General features: G+C 43.7%; 1 protein-coding gene across 1 annotated transcript in view; it reads left to right on the top strand.

Annotated features, from left to right (window-relative positions):
* Positions 1-14,364, top strand: part of SCN8A (sodium voltage-gated channel alpha subunit 8) — a 96,938-nt gene extending 82,574 nt beyond the window's left edge. The window contains exons 22-27 of the mRNA XM_083727357.1: positions 2,119-2,403; positions 5,700-5,753; positions 7,649-7,786; positions 8,362-8,466; positions 10,328-10,598; positions 12,644-14,364. Coding sequence (XP_083583483.1) covers positions 2,119-2,403; positions 5,700-5,753; positions 7,649-7,786; positions 8,362-8,466; positions 10,328-10,598; positions 12,644-13,788 — 1,998 coding nt within the window. The 3' untranslated portion in view covers positions 13,789-14,364. The remainder of the gene's footprint in view (positions 1-2,118; positions 2,404-5,699; positions 5,754-7,648; positions 7,787-8,361; positions 8,467-10,327; positions 10,599-12,643) is intronic.
* The last annotated feature ends 786 nt before the right edge of the window (positions 14,365-15,150 follow it).

The following is a 15,150-nucleotide window of genomic DNA, read 5'->3' as shown; positions in this document are numbered from 1 at the left end:
AGCTGTATTTTCCTGGGGGAGGGAGGTTGATAGTATTGCTATGAAACATGCATGTACTTCTTGACAATTTCTAACACACAATCACACGAAAAAAGCCATGTTCCCTCTCATAATACTTGATGATGATTTTTTTACCATTTGTTTAGGTAAAGCATATATACAGTATATATATTGGTTACATATATTTAAGTGAATGAGTAGAAGAGCGAGAAAACCTAGGTCCTATTTTATGATTAATAGAGCAACCCCAAATGTCAAAGCAGTTTCAAAGTCACAATGCCTGGCCAATAATTGCACTGCTTTACATTTTCACTAGTTGCCCTGTTCCAGATAAATTGTGGCTATAGAAGGGACAAATTCTGAAGCTCATATCAGGATCTGAGATTTAGATTGAAGGTTCTGAATTTAAGTGTATGTAGTATTATTATTATTATTACTTTGCAAGTATATGCAGAGAAATCAATTGACTATTGGGTGTGATGATTTTTTTACGCATTCTGCCTTACACATGACGTATTTTTCTGCAGGCAGTGCTGCACATACATATAGATTGCGGTGTGTGACACTGCAAACGGTTGCCTTTTCCATACCGTATGTAAAGCAACAGTGGCATCTGCTGGCAAGGAAATAAGTGCTCACGCAGTGTCAGTGCTATCCAGTTAATCCTAATTCACTGCAAAAGAAGCCTTAGAGACTGCTGGTTGAGGTGTGAGTGGCTTTGGAAGAAACTGTAATTGCTTGGTAATGGGGACTTGATAGCTACTGCACAGAAACCATAAAACTGAAAGGAAGCAAAAAAAATTGCTTTGGTCCCCAAAATAGCATTTAATAGCTCCCCATCCTGTGGAATCATAGATTCAGAATGGCACGCTTTCAAAATCTGTGTGACAAAATGCATGTCAAACATTGTAGAATACACATGCAGGTTTTTTTAATCCCCCATTTAAGACGCTGGGAGGAGCAATATATACATCTTAATCAAAGGATAAGAGCCTTGAGTCCAAAGCACCCAGAGAAGACTGAAGACAGTTTTGAAAGAAAAATGGAAAGGGAGGAAGTAGATCAGTGGTAGAGGACACGCTTTCTCTGCATGCCCCAGATGCAATCCCTGGCAATGCCATGTAGAACTGGGAAAGACTTCTTGTCTGAAACCCAAAAGAGTAACTGCCAGTCAACAGTAGGTAGTTCTGAACCATATGGACCAACTGTCTGACTTAATGTAAGTCAGCTTTAATGTAAGTCAGCTTTCTAAGTCTTTCAAAGTGCAATCAGTTCAACAAGGTTTTCTCCCAGGTGTGTATAGCATTGCAGCCTAAACTCTTCATTCATTCCCAACATAGGAAATCCTAATAAAAATAAATAAATGACAACTCACCTGGCTCTGTTAAAGATGGCTTAACTTTTCTCCATTAGACTTTATTCGTATTTTCACAAATATCATCTCTAGTGGCAGGGACCAAAAAAAAAAGGGGAAAAAAAGGGAGGGAAGCCCTGTTGAAAAAGTATTGATTTCATTTGCTTTGTTTCAGGGGAGGGAATATGGCTTTTCTTTTTGAGCTTGCAAACATGCATGCTCAGCTCTTCAGATATGATTGGCCTTGCTTATCAAACAATAAATATAGCCTTGATTGTTTTTACACTAAGCCACTGCTAAGCCTTAGAGCAACCTTGATACCCGTTCCTACTCCCATTTGAAATAAATGGCTCAAAATCCCTCACTTTTCTACATGGGAGTAGGATATACCTTGCCCATAAATTCCATAAGTCTGGTTTTAAAGGGGGAAATTGTTGCTGGCGGAAATTCTTTAAGCCTATTCAATTCCACATTCTCTGACTTAGCTGATGGAGTCCTGTTGTTATCAAGATAAGGTATAATCTCTTTCTTTGTCCACCACATATTTTACTGAACGGCAAAACCAAAAGAATATGTTGCCAAACAATCTCTTGAAATATAAAGTCTTTCTTTTAAAAATTACAGTGGACAGAGAGGGTATCTTTTTTTTATTGCAACTAGCTTTTGATTCCCCCCGTTAAAACTAGGCATGTCTGTTTTGCTTCTAATTCATCCTCTCTTCTGTACTGAAACTTTCTCCTCCTTCCTCCCCACTTCTAATACAGGTGGTTGTGAATGCCTTGGTGGGAGCTATACCATCCATTATGAATGTGTTGTTGGTCTGCCTTATCTTCTGGCTGATTTTCAGCATAATGGGGGTTAATCTTTTTGCTGGGAAGTATCACTACTGCTTTAATGAGACGTCCGAGTATCGATTCGAGATAGAAGAAGTCAACAACAAGTCAGACTGCGAGAAGCTCATGAATCCCAACGAAACGGAGATCCGGTGGAAGAACGTAAAGATTAACTTTGACAATGTTGGTGCAGGGTACCTGGCCCTTCTGCAAATTGTAAGTTCTGCCTTTATAGCTTTACGTCTCCTAGAAGTAATGGGTTATCTCTGTTCAATGTATGATGGTTCCAAATATTGGCTTCCCCGTGAGAAGTCCCATGCAAATGTCAGGAGCTCGTCCTACACTCGAGTAAGACCCTGGTAGAGACACATGCCCGACTGGCATGTTTTCTCCTCCTGGTCGTTTGTTTGGGAGCTTCCAAAGCTTTCTTCAGCCTGAACATCACAGCGACCGATGCCAATAGACATCGGCACACTTAGGAATCTGCAGAGTCTTCGCAGCTTGTGTAACAGACCTCAGCAACTCAGCATTTTGGCTAATCTACTTTATTTACATATAAACACACACGGAGCACTGCAACATGGCTCCCTCTCTCTCTAGCATCAGACAGCAAAGAGAAAGAACAAAGGACAATAGTCCCACTTCACAGAACACAGTAACACAAACATCCTGTCTCCGTCACTTCCCCTTCTGTGGAGTCAAAACATACACCATCATGTGATAGACAAAAATCCCATGACTGCAATTATGGAGCAGGAATTCTAACAGCAAATTCATGAAGTGAACAGTATCTTCTCGCCTGTGGAGAGAGAACAAGACCCAATTTTAATCTTTCGGCTAGTTAGGTTTCAAGGACGGAAGAGAATCTTAGCTATTACCACCTCTCTCCCATTTACCAGTCAGGATTCAAGAGGTTGGGTTGTTCTTTACAGCACTTGTATACTGCGGCAGCTTATCGTCTCCTGAGCAGGGTGAAGTCTGAGCTAGGTGATTGGGAAACTTTGTGAAGAGAGGAATGTGGCAGCAAGGAAACGGGAGAATAGTTGGTTGAGAATTTCGCCCGACCATTTTAGATGTACTGTTCCAGATATTTTGCTTGATGTCCAGATGTGCAAGCGAATTTCCAGTTCACGCAATGAGACTCCGGTTTCGTGACCTTCATGTTGTGCCCCCAGTATCTTCTACAGAGTGTCAACCAAATAGGTTTTTGGGGGGGGAGTGTAGAGGAGGAAGTGAAAGTCCCCTTGTGTGGGCGGAAGACTATTCTGCTGGTGGAAGAATACAGTTGGGTGTCACCCTTTATCCACTTCATTTGCATGCCTTCCATCCAATCAAGTGAGTTTAGTTCATGCATGGAGAGGCCTTCCTGCAGCCCTCTGTGCTGCCCAACAAGTCATTCACACATCCCAGCCAATATATATCAGGAGTGAGGAATATTCTCTGCCTTAAGGGCCATGGAGAACCTTCCGAGAGCTGCATGCCATCGGTGGGCATTGTCAGAGGCAAAAGTGGGCCAAGCAATGAATGTGAAATTGTGACCTTTGTACATTCCAGTGACTGACACAAGATAACATCGCCAAGGCAATGATCTGTAAACGTCTATAAGAAAATGGCAAAAGTGGCTTCTTTCCCAAATCAGTTTTATCTTAAACAATAGCAAATGCAGTAAATGAAGAGTTCACCTGTAATATGTCAGTGACTCACTAAGGTCACCAAAATAAAACTTTGCCACACCAAGTTCAGATACCTAGGGGTACAAATAACCAGAAACCTCAATAAATTATACCTCCACAACTACAAGCCCCTGTGGCGACAAATTAACAAAGACCTAAAGAGATGGAATAACATGAATTTCACTCTCTCAGACAAAATAGCCATGATCAAAATGATCACCCTCCCAAAACTAACCTACCTATTCCAAACCCTCCCAGCCTGGATCCCCTCAACCCAACTCCGCAGTTGGCAGAGAAAACTACACTCTTTTATCTTCTCACATAAAAAACCAAGAATAAGCCCCAAATACCTGCACCTGTAATATGTCAGTAGTTCAATGCAGTCATTGCATCGCCACCCTGTTCGTTGTTTTATTGTTACACTCCAGTGGGGCAAATGTCAGAGGCTTATACTCACACCACAAATACGTCTTGATCTCTCCCTCCACCTTCCAGGAAAGCAAAAGGCATTATCACAGTTCAAATGCTCATTGCAGCCAGGCAGAAGCACCCAGGGAGGATGCAGAACAGGAATGGTGTGTTGTGTGTGACATTGGGAAAGGGGTGTAGCCTAGGGAGTCTCCCAAGGGGTGGTTCCCAATATTGATCTATATATGAGGTACAACACAGCAATGTACTTCAATGGAGTGAAGAAGCCGAGATGGTGTGTGCTGTATTAATTTACTGGATATTTATTTCAAGGAAAATGCTCCAAAACCAAAAGCATTTTTATGTATAAACCTTTTGAACTTTGCTTTCTTTAACTCAGCTTTGCGTATAAATCCTTTTTACTGCTCTTTTTTTCCTACAGACAAATCACTGTAAAACCAATTTGAATTGTGTAGATTTATGGAAGAGGGGCATCAGATAGATTGATCATTCGTAGTTAGTACCGTATTTTTCGCTCTATTGGACGCACCGGACCATAGGAGGGCTTCAGGCTTCAGACGGCTATTTGCAAGCCTTTGGAGCATGGCGTGAACTCCTGCTGCGCGCCGAAGGCTTGCGGATAGCTGCCTGAAGCCCCCGGAGCGCAGCGGGAGTTCCCTGCAGGGGCTCTCAATCTGCGCCTCGGAGGCTTCGCATTGCTATCGCTGAAGCCAAGGAGCCTGCATTCGCTCCATAGGACACACACACATTTCCCCTTCATTTTTTGGAGGGGAAAAAGTGCGTCCTATAGAGCGAAAAATACAGTATATTGCAGTAGTGGCACATCCTGTTTTGCCACCCGAGGCAAAATGGGAATGGGACTCCCACACACACACTGCACCCCACCATTTCTGCCATGCACCAAAATGCACCCCCCTCACCAAAACTCGGCAAGAAGGGTGCTTGCTTAATGGGCAAGCTGGTTCTGGTATATTATACACAGTTTGCAGAGAAGGCTCTTGTTGTAAAGAACTGAGTCTGGTGGCCAAGAGAATTTGCACATGAAATCAGTTGTTTCCGAGCACATTAGTAAATTCCCTCCTAAGGAAAAAAGAAACTTGACCACAATCTGAGTGACATGGATTCATAAGAAATGGCATAACCAATCGAAGGAACCATCAGCCGACAGGAGGGCCCATATTATTAAATTTGCCTTCACCCAAACCGTAAGTGGAAAAGGAAAGATCACCTTGAGCCAGTCACTATCCCGCAGACTATATCCAAACAAATTGTTGAATATTTTTTGTGCCAAATGACCTACAGAGAGATGCTCTTTTATATAGTCCTCCTATACAGATGTTTTTGTTTTGTTTTGTTTTTTAATGGGAAAAATCATTTTCCTCTAAAAATAATGTGTGTTTCCCTCTATAGGCAACCTTTAAAGGCTGGATGGACATAATGTATGCAGCAGTAGATTCTAGAAAGGTAAAGTACATCCACTTCTGTCACTGTTATCACAGAGCTGGTATTTGAAACAATGTTTTTCTGTGCCATTTTATACGTACAAAGAATGCCACCTTGCAAGGTCATAGCTGCAAAAAATTTGCTCCATCATCGTGATCTGGCTGTCCCTGGGACCCCAAGGACTGCTACTGTATATGAGGAATATATGACGCAGAATCCTGCAACACTGAAGTGGGTGGAATAAACCCAATCCTGCCAGAGCTTTATGTTCACTCTGGGTTACTATGGAACTTTGGGTCAGAGGACGAGCATCGAATTTTAGGATGGTGTTGGCAGTTTCTCTGCACAGGGCTGTCAGGGACTGGGCAGAGGAGGAATGGTAGAGACCGCCTTCTCAGTCTGACCCTTCCAGAGAAGAAGAAGACAGGGGTTTGAGGGAGGTTACAGCTCAGACGCAGATGAGGGGGAAAGTTGGGAAATAATGAGAGAGGAGGAGGAATCATGGAGGGGGGGGAGAGGCAACAGCTGACAGACACAGTGTCTTTAGAAAGCATTCCAGATCCTCCATCTCCCAGAACCTGACAAGCCTTGAAAGTAGGAGAGCAAAGAGCTCAAAGACAGGGCACCTAGCAGCACCCATAGGAGAGACAATGAGATAGATGAATGAGGAAGTGGGAGAGACGGGGGGTGGAGATTCACTTGGGACAACCCCATTATCCAAGCTACCTCAGGAAAACCCTGCTTCAAATCTCACCTACCAGCAGATAGCCTTGAGCCAACTGCACTCTCTTAGCCTCAGCTCCCCATCCCCAAGCTGGTGGGAATAACAACATGCATCTATCTTACATGGTTGTGATGTGCATAATAACATCCAGAGCTGGAATCAGGTTATAGGCCCCACTGCTACGAGAGCCAGTGTGGTGTGGTGGTTAAGAGCGGTAGTCTCGTAATCTGGGGAACCGGGTTTGCGTCTCCACTCCTCCACATGCAGCTGCTGGGTGACCTTGGGCTAGTCACACTTCTTTGAAGTCTCTCAGCCCCACTCACCTCACAGAGTGTTTGTTGTGGGGGAGAAAGGGAAAGGAGATCGTTAGCCGCTTTGAGACTCCTTCGGGTAGTGATAAAGTGGGATATCAAATCCAAACTCTTCTTCTTCTTCTTCTTCAGAGTGCCCCATTCAAACTGCCCCACTGCACCTTGTCACACTGTTATGAGCTTCAAGCCAGCCATCATTTTAATTTCCCTGCGGTGTTCCAGAATGGATACAAAAATCAGATGAGGGGAAAAGTTGGGAAATAATGGGAGAGGAGGAGGAGAAATGGGGGGGAGGGGAGGTGACAGCTGACGGTCACAGTGTCTTTAGAAAGCATTCCAGACCGTCCATCTCCCAGAACCCGACAAGCCTTGAAAGTAGGAGAGCAAAGAGCTCAAAGACAGAGGGCACGTAGCAGCACCCATAGTAATAACGAATGAGGAAGCGGGAGAGACGGGGCATGAAGATTCACTTGGGACAACACCATTATCCAAGAGGCTGGGTTCTATAGCCTTTCTCCGTAAAGAATGAAATAAAAAAGGACGATCAGAATATTCCTTGTCTTTGTATGTTCCTGGGCAACCAGCCCTGTATGTCCCTGGCAACAGCCTGACCAGGGCGTAGAGCTGACGGGAACAAAATTGAGAAGATCTATAATTAAGAATATCCATTTTGGGGCGCCCAAGTTTGGCCTCGCACAGGGCACCATATTACAAAAGGTTACCAAAGTCTGCCCCTTAGGGGGACAATAACTTCAGAGAGCATATTTAATGATAAAAAAAATATGAATGAATGAATTGCAAAGATTCTCAAGCCTTTGTTAAATCCCTCTTACAGATTGCAGCTTCTGAAATATGTATATTGTTTTCTCTTATACACACAGCAAGATCAGCAGCCCAAGTATGAGGACAACATCTATATGTACATCTACTTTGTCATCTTCATCATCTTCGGATCCTTCTTCACCTTGAATCTCTTTATCGGTGTCATCATTGACAATTTCAATCAGCAAAAGAAAAAGATAGGTCAACGTTTCATATTGACTAGCGTAAAGGACCTTCAACCCCCCCCCCCTTTTCTCTGAATTAACTTCCAATAAATAGCCCATGGAATTCCCTGAAACTTGCAGCTTACGAAATAACTGATTCACACATGCAGGTTGCCACTACAGTTGCCACATGGCATGGTTGTATGAATGTGTCTTCTTCACAGAGAGGACTTTTTTGTCCCCCTCAAATGAATGTTTCTGTTTCTGTGATTTTTCACCATACTGGAACAAAACGTTCAAACCAGTCTCACACAAAGAACTTGCTACTTAGAGCTGCCGTCACACAGTTCCATTTCAAGCAATTATTGTACCACATTTTGAACTTAGATCCAAAAGCTTCTTCAAAACCACTAAATAGATTCTAAGTCCTGAACTACCAGGGACTAGCGTATCTTCTCTCATTGTCTGCCAGTGACAATGTAATTTTCTCCATTATTATTATTTTTTACCTCATGGAGTAAGAAGAAATGTCTACTTCAGTTGTACCTTCATCTTTAAGCAAAGGTGAACAGATTGTAACCAGCTTTATTTCCTTTTCCTTCCTTTACTTTGGAGGTCAGGATATCTTCATGACAGAGGAGCAGAAGAAATACTACAACGCCATGAAAAAACTGGGCTCCAAGAAACCTCAGAAGCCAATTCCAAGGCCTCTGGTGAGTTTCCAGGCTTATTCCCAATATGCTGCTCCTTGTACACTCAAATAAAGTCTTCACACTTTTCCAGCATCCAGCTCTTGCTCTTTGAGGTTTGATCCCTTCTTATTTTGAGCTGGCGTGGTGTCATGGCTGAGGCACAAAGCTACCTTAGGAAACCCTTGCTTCAAATCTCACCTACCAGCAGATAGCGTTAGGCCAGCTGCAATCTCTTAGCCTCAGTCCCCCATCCCCAAGCTGGTGGGAATAACAACATGCATCTATCTTACATGGTTGTGATGCACATAATAACACCCAGAGCTGGAACCAGGTTATAGGCCCCACCCCTACTTCAGAGTGCCCCACTGCACCTTGTCACATGGTTATGAGCTTCAAGCCACCCATCATTTTAATTTCCCTGCGGTGCTCCAGAGTGGATACAAAAATCAAGAACATCAGGGCACTGTGGAAAAATCAAAATGGTGGATAATTTCCCTGGCACAGTTACATAATCAAGAGAGACCGGGAGCAGGCAGGAGGGTCAAATGGCAAGACCAAGCAGCCCTTCTAGGGCTCTTGGACCATGGCACATTGCCTAAGTCACTGCCAGCCCTGAATACTCAGCAATATTATGTTTCTGTTATGTTTAGGTAATCTCCTGAAGCAGCGTAACAGGGCTGTGAGTACTCTTCAAAGGTGGTTTAATCGTTTGGGGTCTTAGGAAGAAGGTTTATGAGCTAGAGCCTTTTAACGTTAATCTGCATCCCGCATGTGGGTGGCGCTGTGGTCTAAACCACTGAGCCTCTTGGGCTTGCCGATCAGAAGGTTGATGTTTCAAATCTGCGAGACAGGGTGAGCTTCTGTTGCTCTGTCCCAGCTCCTGCCAACCTAGCAGTTTGAAAGCACGTCAGTGCTAGTAGACAGATAGGTACTGCTGCTAAGGGAAGGCAAGCGACGTTTCTGTGCGCTCTGGCACTCGTCACAATGTCCCATTGCGCCAGAAGTGGTTTAGTCATGCTGGCCACATGACCCGGAAAGCTGTCTGTGGACAAACACCAGCTCCCTTGGCCTGAAAGCAAGATGAGCACCGCAACCCCAGAGTCGCCTTTGACTGGACTTAACCATCTAGGGGTCCTTTACCTTTCCACACATACCTGGTGATGAACAGGATTGTGCTGTGGGTTTCGCCCTTCACTACAAAATGGGATTGTGAGGCCAGATATGCTTGTTATTATTTATCATGTATTAAATTTGCACACCGGCCTGTACCCACAACTCTCGGAGCAGTTACAACATAAAAACACAATATAAAGGTAAAGGTAAAGGTACCCCTGCCTGTACGGGCCAGTCTTGACAGACTCTGGGGTTGTGCGCCCATCTCACTTAAGAGGCCAGGGGCCAGTGCTGTCCGGAGACACTTCCGGGTCACGTGGCCAGCGTGACATCGCTGCTCTGGCGAGCCAGAGCCGCACACGGAAACGCCGTTTACCTTCCCGCTGGTAAGCGGTCCCTATTTATCTACTTGCACCCGGAGGTGCTTTCGAACTGCTAGGTTGGCAGGCGCTGGGACCGAGCAGCGGGAGCGCACCCCGCCGCAGGGATTCGAACCGCCGACCTTTCGATCGGCAAGTCCTAGGCGCTGAGGCTTTAACCCACAGCGCCACCTGCGTCCCAAAAAAATATAAAATATAAAAACATATTAAAAAATATAAAATATAAAAACATGCAATACATAATAAAAACAACCCAACAAACCACCCCCCATCCCCACATGATGTAAACACACAAATCAGCTGCAGTAGAGGATGTATGCAGTGAACTGTCCCATACTACAAATACATGCATCTCCCTAACTGTGCGTTCTTCCTGTCCGGTGTAACAGAATAGAGTCCAAGGAGCTGTTTTCGACTTTGTCACCCAGCAAGCCTTTGACATACTGATCATGCTGCTCATCTGCCTCAACATGGTGACTATGATGGTTGAGACGGACACACAGAGCAAACAGATGGAAGAAATCCTCTACTGGATCAACCTGGTCTTTGTTATCTTTTTCACATGCGAGTGTGTGCTGAAAATGTTTGCCTTGCGTCACTACTACTTCACTATTGGCTGGAACATTTTTGATTTTGTGGTTGTCATTCTCTCCATCGTGGGTGAGTATATGGGTGTTTTCTGCGGGGCGCATGCAGCGCAAAGGCCTGCGCTTGCGAGAAGAGAAAATGAGTAGATGTGCATCGGATTCCGAGTAAACTTGCATAGGATTGTGCAATTAATACAGTGGTACCTTGGTTTTCGAATGTCTCCATTGACTAACGTTTCAGTTTTCAAATGCCCTAAACCCAAAAGTAAATGCTTCGGTTTTTTAATGCGCCTGAGAAGTTGAACAGGAAACGCGGCTTCAGTATTGAGGCTTCCATATTGAGTTTTCGGTTTTCAAACGTTTCAGAACTCGAACGATCTTCTGGAACGGATTGTGTTCGAAAACCGAGGTACCACTGTACTGCACATTGACTTATCACTGCTTCCCAGCTTGTAAAATCAGAGCCGGTCAGATTTCTGTGGGGAAATAGTTTGGGAAGGAAGTTTGAGTGGGGAAATAGCTGCTTTCCACCCGCACACACACACACACACACACACACACACACGTTCTTCTGCTTAAACTCTGAAAATTTCTAAAGTTGCTTTCATTTGACTAATTGCATTTGTACCTATAAACTAGCCTGCTCCAAATGGTCCTATGCTGGATCACAAAAATATGACGATTAAAAACAAATGCAGATTAACATACAGTAAGCATAATAAAACTGTTATGTACTGAGTTGAATAGGATCCAAACTGCAGCAGTCTGATTGGTCCTAGAACAATAGGCTCCAAAAGGCAGCAGTCTGATTGGTCCTAGAACAATAGGATTCATAATGCAGCAGTCTGATTGGTCCTAGAACAATGCAGCAGTATGATTGGTTAGCAGGAACCACCCAATCATGCTCCAGATAGAAGTGAATCCACAACCTGATTGGCTTACAGTAGAATTCCGGAATTAGCCAATCATGTGCAGCCCATTGTGTAAATAATGTATATAAAGCAGATACTTTGAGGGGACATTCATTCATTCCTCCTCACCACTATGAGCTGAATAAAGAGCATGAAATCACTTTGTGACTCTGAGTATATTTCAAAAACAAAACCACAAAACAGTAACAAACCAGCAGCACACAGCAATGCAGAAGGAAGACAGCCACCAAACCAAAGGCCTTGGTAATGATTTTTATTAACTGGAAAGTGTTATCAGGAGCATATTGCACCAATTAATCATACTTCATGCCATTAGTTCCTCGGCCCAATTTAAAGTGCTGGTGTTGACCTTTACGGTCCTGAATGATCTTTGTTCTTGAAGGATAGCCTTCTCTCATATGAGCCCACCTTCATATTAAGAGCTCCCTTAGAGGCCCCACACTGTGTGATGGCTCTATTTTTAATGCAGTGGGCATTTATGCAGGGCATTGTCGGTGGTGGCACAAAAGGTGTGAAAATCTCTTTCTAGGGATTTCCTTGCTTCTTCCTTGCTCTCTTTTAGACAATTGGCCAGTAGTTCTGTTGAGCATTTGGGGTTCTCTGGATGACCTAGTTTTGTTCCATATTTTCTGCTGCTGTTGGCAATTGCCCAAAGCGCCAGCGCCTACTTTGAACATGAAATTTGGATTGTTGCCGTTTTTAACATTTTGTTTTTTGTATTACCGATTGGTACCCATTTAGAGGATTGTTGAATAGAAAAGCAAGGTATAAAAGTTGTTGTTAAACGGGGGGGCGGGGGTTACACACACAAAAAAAAAACGGGATGTTACATCTAGCCTGATCCTAAACAACAGAGCAAAGTAAACAGAAGGGAAGAGAGATTATACTATTTTATGATTTATGGGTTATAACGAGGCAACAAGCACCGCCTATCATTTTATAATGGTCATAATAAAAAGATGAGGTGCCCTTGTAAAAAGAAATTTGTTGATATGGCTCATGGGCATTTTGCAAAGACTCAAATACTAAGGATATGGAGATAGGAAGACTGCCAGTCTCAACGAACCTAGTATGGCATTTCCCTCTCAAATATGGCCAGTACTACCTGCTTCTGGGCAAATGGTATGTGATTACTTGAAAGAATTGTAACATTATTTTTTCCTTCTTTCCCCCAATCTCATTTAAGGTATGTTCTTGGCTGAAATCATAGAGAAATACTTTGTGTCACCTACTCTCTTCAGAGTCATCCGCCTGGCCCGTATTGGCCGCATCCTGCGCCTGATCAAAGGAGCCAAAGGGATCCGCACCCTGCTTTTTGCCTTAATGATGTCTTTGCCTGCCTTGTTCAACATTGGTCTCCTGCTCTTCCTAGTTATGTTCATCTTTTCCATCTTTGGGATGTCCAACTTTGCCTACGTCAAGCACGAGGCTGGCATTGATGACATGTTCAACTTTGAGACTTTTGGCAACAGTATGATTTGCTTGTTCCAGATCACTACCTCAGCTGGGTGGGATGGTTTGCTTTTGCCCATCCTCAACAGGCCACCGGACTGTGATTTGACTAAGGAACACCCCGGGAGTGGTTTCAAAGGTGACTGCGGGAATCCCTCGGTGGGGATCTTCTTCTTTGTTAGCTACATCATCATCTCCTTTCTGATTGTGGTGAATATGTACATTGCCATCATTCTGGAGAACTTCAGCGTAGCTACGGAGGAGAGCGCCGACCCGCTGAGCGAAGACGACTTTGAGACCTTCTACGAGATCTGGGAGAAGTTTGACCCCGACGCCACGCAATTCATTGAGTACTGCAAGCTGGCAGACTTTGCCGACGCTTTGGAGCACCCTCTCCGCGTCCCGAAGCCCAACACTATTGAACTCATTGCCATGGACTTGCCGATGGTGAGCGGGGATAGAATCCACTGCTTGGACATCCTCTTTGCCTTTACCAAGCGGGTGCTGGGCGATAGCGGCGAGCTGGACATCCTGAGGCAGCAGATGGAGGAGAGGTTTGTGGCTTCGAATCCATCCAAAGTGTCTTATGAGCCTATCACGACCACACTGCGGCGCAAGCAGGAAGAGGTCTCTGCACTGGTCATCCAGAGGGCGTACCGGGCTCGCTTAATAAGGAGGGGCTTTATTTACCGAAAGAACGTCTCCAATAAGATGGAAAACGGAGGGACAAACAGGGAGAAAAAGGAAGGTACCCCGTCCACAGCGTCCCTCCCATCCTATGACAGTGTGACAAAGCCCGAAAAGGAGAAACAGCGAGCTGAGGAAGGGAGACGGGAAAGAGCGAAAAGGCAAAGAGACACCAGGGAACCCAAATATTGAGATGATCCGTAACATTAATAACTCTAGGAAAAAAAGTATGAGCGGAAAAGATTGTTTACAAACTTCCCGATAAAATATATATCAATAGTGAACAGCTGTGGAGACACTTTACCTGAAGATCCTATACCAAACATAGTCTGCTTACTGTGTGACCATGTTGCATCTCAAAGCAGTGATCTACCACCTGTTTAACGGACCCATCTAGGCAAATATATTTAAAAAAAACAGGAAACAATGCAAAGGCGGGGTAAAAAAAAAAAAAGGATTTTATACTGTTTGGGCAGGTGGATACTGCATGTTCCACATCAGTCAATGCAACTTAGGACAAACAAGCAAAATAAAACACACACACACACACACTTAAGGAAAAACAAAGAAACCTGCTGCTTTAGGATTCGTATATATTTTTTCCGAAGCAGCCAAAATGGATTTTATTTTTCTCATTTTATTGAAAGGAAACCCAGAACAAACAAACAAAAACAAAAAACCATCACTTCGAAGGATTGGGTTGCTCATGCAAAACTAGATTTTCATACTTGACATTTAGTTTAAGCACCAAAAAAACAAACAAAAGAACAAAAAAATTAGAACAAGGGGGAAGACAAATTGAGCAACGACAAAAAGCTGAAATGAAACGACACATATTTAGCCCATGTCATTTAAGCATCATAGTTCCTTTGGTATTTATTATCTGCATACTTCTTTATTATATGGGCTTCACCATGGTTTGGGAGATGGGGATAATCAGGTGTTTTCAGCCTGCCAAAACTCGCTCAGGCTGATTCCAAAAATAAAATAAAATAAAATTGTGCTCGTTTCAATGCATAGAAATGATTTGCATGATGGCATGCTGTGATCAGGAATCATGCATGAGGAATCATAAAATCACAAGACACTCAATATGCTGTCCAGGCCTTGTGTTAAGCCATATGTTTGAGGCACTCCACTGACTACGGCACACTGCATTGGGAGAGTTACTCTTAGCTATATCTATGCCCGTCTGCCAAGTTACCAATCCTTAGATCTTTCCATGCACCTCTTCTAGGAAGAACAAAAATGTGAAACCAACCGACGGAGACCTGTTTATGTGTATGTTTATTAACCATGCAGCCATATATTTTTTGCACTTTTTAAAAGAAACAGCAAAAACGGGAAATGCTGCTCTTAAAAGCCTTCTGATGGAAAAAGACCATGCAGCAATGGTTTCTTAATACAATGTCGCTGTCAAAGAGTGCTTTAGGGCTTCAAGAAAACCCACCCGGTAGTTTTATTTCCTGCAATACTCGCAATTACTCTTTAGCCTCCATTCCACAGTGTAGGTAACTCCCCCCCCCCCCCCCGTTAGAGATGAAAAAGTGCTAT

Source organism: Podarcis gaigeae (genome assembly GCF_964106915.1).
Source record: "Podarcis gaigeae genome assembly, chromosome: 2".
Lineage (NCBI taxonomy): Eukaryota > Metazoa > Chordata > Lepidosauria > Squamata > Lacertidae > Podarcis > Podarcis gaigeae.
Note: the sequence above shows the minus strand (reverse complement) of the source record. Positions and strands in the feature narration are given on the sequence as shown.